The sequence below is a fragment of the Gekko japonicus genome, unplaced genomic scaffold (genome assembly GCF_001447785.1).
Source record: "Gekko japonicus isolate JY-2015 unplaced genomic scaffold, Gekko_japonicus_V1.1 scaffold777, whole genome shotgun sequence".
Taxonomy (NCBI): domain Eukaryota; kingdom Metazoa; phylum Chordata; class Lepidosauria; order Squamata; family Gekkonidae; genus Gekko; species Gekko japonicus.
Genome location: NW_015160858.1, coordinates 140,969 through 150,759, shown reverse-complemented (window position 1 = coordinate 150,759; position 9,791 = coordinate 140,969). Strand labels below are relative to the sequence as shown.

The window sequence follows — 9,791 nt, the reverse complement described above, 5'->3', positions numbered from 1 at the left end:
GGGGGGGGGAGACATGCCTCTATTACTGCAACTTATTGATCTTTTCCTCCCTAGAGTGCCAAATCTATCATTGACCCTCTTGGAAGGGGAGGGAATAGGGACGACTGTCCTTTCCTCAGACCTCAGTGAAGGTGGGGTTACAGGAAATCTACCCAGGATTTCAAACCCCATTTTCTGACCTTTACCTCTTCCTTTCCTGGAGGTCTCCTTTGTTCTGTAGGTGGAATCTGTTTAGCTGGCCGGTATGTCTGTGCACAAGCGCTGCACAGTATCTCTTTCCATGCATCGTTAAATAAAGAAAAATAATAAATGGGTTTCCTGCGAAGGATGCTGCGAAAGGAAGACTTGGTTTCCTTTTCTTTGTTTTGTGGGTAGGGAGGGAGGAAAAAATATCTTATGGCAACAATGGCATTGAAGGGTCAGGATGGGGGGGTATTTCACCTAGATGTGGGGGGGGGGAAGACATGCCTCTATTACTGCAACTTATTGATCTTTTTCCTCCCTAGAGTGGAAAATCTATCATTGACCCTCTTGGAAGGGAAGGAAATAGGGACGACTGTCCTTTCCTCAGACCTCAGTGAAGGTGGGGTTACAGGAAATCTACCCAGGATTTCAAACCCCATTTTCTGACCTTTACCTCTTCCTTTCCTGGAGGTCTCCTTTGTTCTGTAGGTGGGATCTGTTTAGCCGGCCGGTATGTCTGTGCACAAGGGCTCTTTCCATGCATCGTTAAATAAAGAAAAATAATAAATGGGTTTCCTGTGAAGGATGCTGCGAAAGGAAGACTTGGTTTCCTTTTCTTTGTTTTGTGGGTAGGGAGGGAGGAAAAAATATCTTATGGCAACAATGGCATTGAAGGGTCAGGATGGGGGGGTATTTCACCTAGATGGGCCTCTCCCTTTGTTTAAACAAATCCCCCTAGCTTTGTCAGAGAAGAGAGTTCTTAAGATGCAAAACAGGTTTCCTTTTTTATATGGTAAGACCTGGAATATCCTCTCTGTCCCCACCACCAGTGGAGGAAATCCTTTGACTGTATTATAGCAGGCAAATATAGTTTCTAATTCCAATAGCTTTTTTTAAAAAGAAATTTGCATTGAGTGCTGAATTGCCTGTCTTCCTCCCAATGCTTTGAATCAAGTTAAAAGAAAAATCCCCCCCACATGTTCCCCATTCTTTCTTTCCCTCTCCCATCCATAATTTTCAGTAGATTTTGCTGACGGATTTTTTTCCAGATTACTTCTTTAGGGGAAAAAAAGAAGGCTCCAAGCCCTTTGGGCTTGCCTGGCTTTGTCATTCCCCAATTGGAGAGTTTGGAAAGAGAGTTTCTTGACAGATGACTGCAGATCAGCAGTTCTGTCTGGAGGCAGGGAGGGAGAGACTTATGATATGATGTTTACAGAAGGAATGGAAAGGGGAGAGACATGGGGGAGGGGGAGGGGAAGCAGGGGGGTGAGTGTGGGAGGGATGGGGAGGGAGAAAGGGGGGAGATGTTGGACCTTTGTGCTCAGGGAAACAGGAAAGTGAATCTTTTATTTGTGTTTCAAGCCTCCCTCCCTCCTTCCATAATATTTCCCCAAGAATAGTTTGCCTGCCATTTGCATTAAGGAAGCCCTTTGGATCGAATAGACATTCGGCAAAGTCATGCTATATTTTTTTCCCCTTCTCCCTTCACCAGTCACCTTAATTCGGGCAAGCTGCAAGATCTGGGGGTCGCGGAAGGAAGCAAGTTGACTTTGGTACCGACAGTGGAAGCAGGCTTGATGGTAAGTGAGTGCTTTCCCACCCCTTAAAATCTCTCCTCCCCATACCTATTTCCCTAAAAGAGGTGTGTGATCTACTAGGGTAACACCCCCCTCCCCAAGTCTATGTTTTATGTAGTAAGCAAGTAACTCAGAGACAAAAGGAAGAGAGCCTGTTTTATTTTTTAACACCCAAGGAGGACTCCTTCACATATGCTTCTTTATCAGTTGATAACCTGCATATGTGAATGGACCATTGCCACAGGCTGCTCTTTTGTAGTCCATGGCATAAATTGCTGTTTGCTGGCGCTGGCTTTGTGCATTGAGTGAAATGCAGGGCATGCACACACCAGTGAAAACGTAAAACCAATGCGGGGGCGGTGTCCTCACCCTGGTCATGTCTTCCTGTATTTTGTTTTTGCTTCTCAAATAGATCCACAAATTACAAAGCAGCCAGCATTTTAAGTAACATGGGACTTTTGTCAAGCTTCCTTGTCTTGGTCATCTAGAACAGGTTCTTTACTCGCCCTAGGCGATTAGGCAAACAGCAAGCCTAATTTTTGCACACACCCCCTCCCCACTCTTTCTTTCACAGTCTCAAGCATCCAGGCCCGAACAGTCCGTAATGCAGGCTTTGGAAAGCTTAACAGAAACTCAGGTAAGACCACTCGCGTTTTTGTGGGGGAGGGGACATGGTAGATTTGACCACCCGTGTTAACTTTCTCCCAGGGAGAAGGAGAGAGGCGTGAAAAAAACCACAACAGGGTGAATGAAATAAATGTGGTTATGGGGGCTGGGTTAGTGGCAAAGGTGGTTCTAAAAATCATGGTTTCCCCTGGATCATAAATATGTATATATTTATGTTAAAGCAACATGCAGCTGTGTCAAGGTCCTAGTCCATAGGGAGTCGCTGTTCACTTGAAACTGGTGTGCTTTATGAAGGTCATGGAAGGTCAAGACATTCTCTCCCCCCCCCACTCTGGTTTATTTCTTTGCACCTCCTATCTGGGCCGCTATTGGCATGGTGTGGTTGGTTGAGGAGGGCAGGGAAGGTTGTCTCTGACCACCCATTGAGCTGTGATACACTTTGGGGGGGGGCTAAGGTCTGTACCCTTTGTAAGGGAGAGAGGAGGAAATGTGTGCATTGGAAATGTGTCTGGATCTGGCCCCCTTAAATTGTGTATAAACAAGTGAAAGACTCTTAAATCCCATTGATTTTGAACGGGGGTGGGTGGGTTGAGCACCAATGTAAATATATTCCCTGAAATCCGTCAGCCTTTTAAATGCTTGATCTGGGGCAGTTTTTTATTCCATGTATAATGCATGTGAGGTTTTTGTCTGTCTGGTTGGTTTGTGTATTGGTTTTGGTAGCTACTCTTTTTGGTACTGACCTTTTATGCAGGCACATCTCTAGAAATGTTCAGCTGCAAGTCGAAAGGGTCTGATCTGTGTGTTTCCACACACACACCCCTCCACCCATCCCCCAATGACAGGAGCTCTTTGTTGCTTTCCCCAAACCAAAATGCTGCTTTTCTTTCTTTTTTCAACATCTGCGCGGAATTGGCATGGGATGGGTTGTAATTGGACAACTGAATGAGACTCCATGACCCAGAGAGAGAGAGAGAGAGAGGCCTCTTTTTAAAAAAAATAAAAATCTCCAGGTGGATTGGACTGCACCATAGAACAAAAGCGAATAGGTTTGGGTTTGTTTGTTTGTTTGTTTTTTAAGAAAGGGGAATTCATGTTTTTATTAACAGTAATTAATTGCGAGACCCCCTATTTCCTGCTAACAAAGATGCTTGCTGGGCCGTCATGGGGTGGAACCCTATCTCCTTTACACTTGTGCTTGATCATGGACGCTTGGAGACGTTTGGGAGGCTTTTGTGTTTTTGTCGCTGCCCTCTTCTCCCTGCCCTCCATTGTAGAAGATGGCTACTTGGTGTGGATTTGGTACGGAAGGAGAGAGGGGAAACTGCTGCCTGTCGGCCCCTCCCCCCATCATAGGGATTGGGGGGGGGACTCAATTTGGGCTTCTTTTGTTTCTAGCACTTCGAAGCAGTGGGGTCTTGCGCAGCCTTCCTTTTGTGCCTCTCCCCTCTGTACTAATTAGGATCTTAATTAACATTCTGGTTCTTAAATACATAGTGACCTCTTGGCCTACCGGGCTGGATAGATATCAGATTTGTAAAGCGATACCCGGTGGTCAAGTTGACTGGGCTCGGGCAGGGGGAGAGAGAGGAAATGAAACTGTAGTGGAGGACAGTGCTCCCTCTCAGCTGTGAGTCTCGTGAGCAAAAATGCTGGCGTTAAAGTTGTGAGCGAGCGATTTGGCTCCTGCATGAATCACGTTTGCTCTGGAGCCCTCCCTTCCTGAGCTGAGACAAAAATGGGTGAGCCGGAGGCTAAGAAACTGTCACACTCACACTAACTCAGCTTAGAGGGAACACTGGTGGGGGACATCCCCCCCATCTCCTGTTGGCACCCTCGAAAGCTGCCTCGATCTATGAAATCCCCCCCCCTTTAATTCTACACCCTATCCTTTGACTTTTGGTCACTGTGATCTTTTTTTTGTTTTTTGGCTTTCTTCTGCCTACTTCTAACTGCATAATAGAGCCACCCTGTAGTGGGGGAGGCATGAGGGATATGCCAGGGGTTGTGACAATCCCACATGGGATGCTGGGAATCCTGGAGGTGGGGGGAGAGAAGGGCACTGGGCTGCTTAAAATTCTTGCTGCCTCATTGCTTGCCTGGGAGGAGGGGGAAGAAAGAGTCTTTGTAAGGAAGGAAGCCACCAAGCCTTGGGAGGGGGGGGGAGCCGCTGGAGACTGCTTCCCTGCGTCTGTGCGAGAAGGGATGGGGGAGGGTCTTAATTTTGTGCTCTCTCCTCCACAGAGCCCAGGGGACCATCGGCTGCATAAAGAAGGGGGGGGCTAACCTATTGAAGGCAGGGATGCCTCGGGAAGGAGGGGGGTGAGGAGTTGTGCGGGGCACGCCAGCCCCGCCATCTGTCTGTGGCAAGGCTGGCTTTGATTATGCGTCTCCAGTTGTCAGCCGTAACATTCCTTCCAGGGCCCTTGCGACATTCTCGGTGCAGGGTGTGTGTGTGGGGGACAACGATGGGGGGGGGAGCGTGTTGGGATGGGAAAGAGCCGTGACCTGGTTAGCCGGGGGTCCAAACGGCACCAATGCTCCCTCTAAGCTGTGAAGTCTTGTGAGCAAAAATCCTACTTTGTGAGCTACTGGCATTAAAATGGGGAGCGAGCAGTTTGGCTGCTGCATAAATCAGTTTGCTCTGGAGCCCTCCTTCCTGAGCGAGACAAAAATGTGTGAGCCGGCAGCTAAAGAACTGTGAGCTAGCTCACACTAGCTCAGCTTAGAGGGAACACTGCCTGACGGCACCCCCAAAAGAGGACCTCCTCCCCTTTAGACAGTTTTGACGCCTGAGCGCTTTGAAAGGTATTGTATGGGGGAGCGACCCCGTGGTGTATCCTGGAGGGGGGAGCCCACCTTGCAGGAGGGGGGGGAAATGGCTGGCGTTTGTGTTCTCGGTCTCCTCTTCCTTACCCCACACATGCCAGTTGTATGCTGATCGGCTGGCAGCAATTCTCTTTGCACAGGATGGAGAGGTAGAGGCCCTGCCAGTTGCTGGGGGGGGAGGAGAGAGGGTGCCACGCCCCTCATTCATGCTTGCGGTCGCTTGCGTCATGCATTCCTCTTACTTCCTTTGAGCCGGGTGGGTAGGTTATTCCCCCCTCCCCGCATTGGGAGAAGAGGAGTGGGTTTAAGGAGTTTCACCAAGCGTTGCAAACTCTGGGTTGGGAGAGGGGGTGGAGCCTCGGGCAGGGAGAGATGGGGAGAAGAGGGACCCCAGCAGGGTATAATAGAGTCCACCCTCCAAAGCAGCCACTTTCTCCAGGGGAGCTGATCCAGAGATCAGTTGTCATTCTGAGAGATTTCCAGGCCTCACCTGGGGATTGGCATCGGTGGAGGAAGGGAGATCCGGCCTCCAGCTCCTTGCAGGTTCTTTTCCCTGCTAAACTGCTAGAGAGACAAGAAAAGGAGGAGGGGGTTTGGATTGGGACCAGCGCCAGTTGGAGTTCTCTGGGGGAGGGGGAAGCACCCTCCCAACACCTTTAAGTGGAATTCGATTTATACCCCGCCCCTCACTACCTCTCAGAGCGGCTTACAATCTCCCTCCCCACAACAGACACCCTGTGAGGTAGAGGTGGGCCTGAGAGACCTCTCTTGAGAACTGCCCTGGAGAGAACAGCTCTGAGAGAACTTGTGACTGACTCAAGGTCACGCCAGCAGCTGCATGTGGAGGAGTGGGGAATCAAACCCGGTTTTTCCAGATCAGAGTCTGCGCTCCTAACCACCACCCCAAACTGGTATGCCTCACCTCACTCCCCAGTGGGGACCCAAAGCGGCTTCTGTTCTATCCTCCCAACAGCCCTGCGAGGTAGGTTGACAGCTCTGTGCTGGCGTGCTGTTTCTTAGCCTGGTTTACATAGCGCTGGGCTGGATGACCTCATTCCAGACTGCAGCTGAAGGAGCCCATTTTGGAATTGTCCCCCCCCCAAAAAAAAAAATGGCAAAAGAAAACCAGCCTAGCAATGGAGCGGAGCTTCTTTCCCTGCAGTGCTTAGTTTTATACCGGCAGATGTGTTTTTTTTCCCTTTTCCAGTTTGCATTTCTACCATCTCATCCTCATGTGTGAATGAGGGCAAGACCTGGTATCCTTGTGGAGGAGGGGGGAATGATTCCCAAGGAATGGCAGGCTCCCCACCCCAGGTCACTAAAACGTCAGTTCGCGGCTGTGGATGTTTTTGGTCCCTGGCTCCCAACCCAACAAAACCTCCCAGCGGGATCTTATCAACATTCTAACCAGAACTTGAACAGGGTGGTTAAGGGGGGGGTGGGTTGTCGTCCAATTTTCTCTCCTTACCCCCACTGTTTGTTCCTTGCTTTAGCAGAGCAAACTTGCCTGGCACATTTCAAGGGTATTCTCCGGGGGGCCCGGATGACCTTGGATGGTGGCTGAACGAGGAAAGACTCCCCTCCCTCCCTGGCAAAGCTGGTGCTCTCTCTCCCTCGCCAGCCTTCTCCAGCAGGCATGGGGTGCCTGCCCCCCCCCCCGGCTGTGGCAGCGATGCCACCCACCTGCAGCAGAGAACGGGGAGGGTTACCTCGGGCCAAAATGCTGCTGCGCGGAGAGGGAATTCAGTGTACCCTGACTCATGCCTGGTTTCTGGGAACAGGGTACACTTGAGCTGAGTTCAGAGGCAGTCAATTACACTTCCCCCCCCCCCGCCCCCAAATATTCTCCCGGAAGGGGGAAAAAAACTGTCTGAATCCAAGCAAAAGAAATGTTTTCAGACGGCTGGCAAAGTGCCTCCTCTTAGCACCCCCCCTCTCTATCTCTCTGTTGCTGGAGGTAGATGAGTCTCCGAGAAACTATTTCTTCCCCTCCCCACCCAATCCACTCCCAAGGGTGCGATCTGGAAGCTGCTTGCTGGAGCGTTAGTAGGCACCCTGCTTCCTCCGCGCTTGGCTTCGCCAGGGGCTGGTGCTTTAGAGCCTTGTTGGGCAAACAAGTGCTTCAGCCGCCAATGTGGGTTGGTGGGTGGGTGTGGATGCTTGCTGATGGCAGAAGTCCGTATTTGGCCATGTGTGCCTGTCTGGTTTGTTTGCCAGTCGTAAACTGACCTTCCTTCTCCTCCCCATAGCTAGATGGGGGGGTTGGGGTTCTCGGCGGGGCTGACAGAGGCTCCCTTTCATTTTGAAGTGGGGTTGCCACCTCCAGGCGGGGCCTGGAGATCTCCCAGAGTGACCTGTTGCCTTCCAGAGACTGCAAAGATCTGTTCCCTCGGAGGAAAGGGCTGCTTGAGGTCGGACCCGGTGGCGTTCTGTCCAGCTGAGGCCCCTCCCCTCGCCAAACTCCGCCCTCCCCAGGCTGCGCCCCAAATCTCCAGGAATTTTTCAACCCAGAGGTGGCAACCCTTTCTTAAGGAAGAAAAAGTGTATGGGTGGCGCTCTGCCTTCCCCAGGCTGTAGAACCAGGCCTTCGTGTTTGAGCAGGGGGCATGCTGGGAAATCTGTGGTGGGTGGCGGTGGGGGAGCGAGTGAGCGACTCAAAGGGTAGTGGTGGGGCTGGGACCAATGTTCCCTCTAAGCTGCAGAGTCTTGTGAGCAAAAATCCTACTTTGTGAGCCACTGGCATTAAAGTTGTGAGCAGGTGATTTGGCTGCTGCATGAATTAGTTTGCTCTGAAGCCGTCCTTCCTGAGCGGAGACAAAAAATGTGTGAGCCGGAGGCTAAAAAACTGTGAGCTAGCTCACACTAACTCAGCTTACTGAGAGGGAACACTGGCTGGGACTCTGCGGCATTTATTGGGGCATTCCTCCCTCCCGATTAGGGAGCGGGCCGTCTCTGACGCCGACCTTGCGGAGTCTGCCCGCTCTGAGCTCCTGGAATGTGCTTGGCACTGGCATGACGGAAACAGCTTTGCTTCCCCCACCTCCCTTTTCTTTAAAAAAAAAAACCCAACTCCAAGCGGCAAAGGAAGTGTTTTATTTTTAGCACTGCTGGGAGACGGTGGCATTAAGGTGCTGAGCGTGGGCCTGTGGGCGCTCAGCGTGGCCTCTGCTAATGACGGCGTGGGGTCAGGGAGGGAGGCCCAGGAGTGAGTCAGCCCGCCTGCCCATCCAGGGACGTCTCTGCCGAATTGGCCTCTGACGTAAAAAGGATCCAAGGATCTGAGGGAGAGGAAAGGGGGGGGGAGCTGGAGTTGGCAGAGCTCGGAGACGCCAGCGCCTTCCCAGGGAGGGGCAGGCGGCTGAGGAGTTGGAGGAAATAGCCAGGCTCTTAAAGGAGAGGTCCTCCCTTAAAACAACATGCCATGTAAAAAGCGCTGGGTCAGGACCTGGGTTCGAATCCCTGCCCTGCCACGGAAGCTTGCGGGGTGAGCGTGGACCAGGAACATGTATTCTGCCTAACCCCCCCTCAAAGGGTTTGAGGGGGGAATATACTGCCCAGAAGTCTTGGAGGAAGGGCGAGTTAGGAATACCCCAGATCACCATCCTCCGTGAAGAGTAGGCTCTCTGTGCATGTCCAAAGGCGCCCTTGTTATTTCTTGGCACCGGAATGGCTTTTGAGCCCTCCCTTGGGAGAACAGCTACCACAACATTACTTGTTGTTCAGCCGTTACTGGCAACCACGGGGATGTTTCATGCCGGTGCCGGTCTGCACGGGGGGGGCTTCTCGCTTGTGTTTGCCTTCACAACAACCCTGCAGGGTGGATCTTCACTGTTAAACTGCAAGACCGCTTTGCCTGGGGCTGCAAGAATGCAGTAGGGGATTCTGAGAAGCGAAGGTCCCTGTCTAGCCTTGGGTAGGGGGGGGGGACGGCAAACCTTGCCTCTTCTTCCCCCCCCCCAACACCGAAGAAAAACCGTTCAAGGAGGTGGTGGGTGCAAGCGAACCGCAAAGTGGTTGGGAAGGGGGTGAGGGCGAGCGCAGCACCTTCTCTGATCCTGCAAGCGCTCTTTTTTTTTTCTTGTTCTTTTTTGCATATGGTAATGCAAATGTCTGGGTGACAGCTGTGTTGGATGAGAACAAAGAAAAGCCTTCCATTCAGCCCGGAAGAAAAGGGGGGGACGGGGGAGGGATGCGCAAGCCACCCTGCCCACCAAAGATGGGCTTGCATGGGGGGGGGACTGCCCCAGCTGCTGTCTCTCCCGCAGCCCTCCCCCCTTTCCCCCCACCCTCTCTTGTTTTCGGTTTTTTTATTTCATCGCTCCCTGGAAGTGCCGGTTTGGTTGTCGCCCAGCGGGCTTTTGTTGAGCCGGCGGGGGCGGGCGCTGTGCGCAAGGGACTCAAGGCAGGAATCGTGACTGGGGTGGGGGGGGGAGGAGAAGCGGAGCGGTGGAGAGGCCTTTGTGGCTGGTCAGAGAGAGAGAGAGAGATTCGTGACTGGTTTTGGGGGGTGGGAGCGGCCTTGGCGCTCCCGCGGCCCTCCTCTGGCCCTCTCCTCAGACCTGGTGCATCGCCAGG

At 52.1% G+C, this 9,791-nt stretch overlaps 1 protein-coding gene across 1 annotated transcript in view; it reads left to right on the top strand.

Annotated features, from left to right (window-relative positions):
- Positions 1 to 9,791, top strand: part of MIDN (midnolin) — a 33,929-nt gene that overhangs the window by 998 nt on the left and 23,140 nt on the right. Inside the window, exons 2-3 of the mRNA XM_015421717.1 lie at positions 1,676 to 1,763; positions 2,335 to 2,397. Of these exons, the coding sequence (XP_015277203.1) occupies positions 1,676 to 1,763; positions 2,335 to 2,397 (151 nt within the window). The remainder of the gene's footprint in view (positions 1 to 1,675; positions 1,764 to 2,334; positions 2,398 to 9,791) is intronic.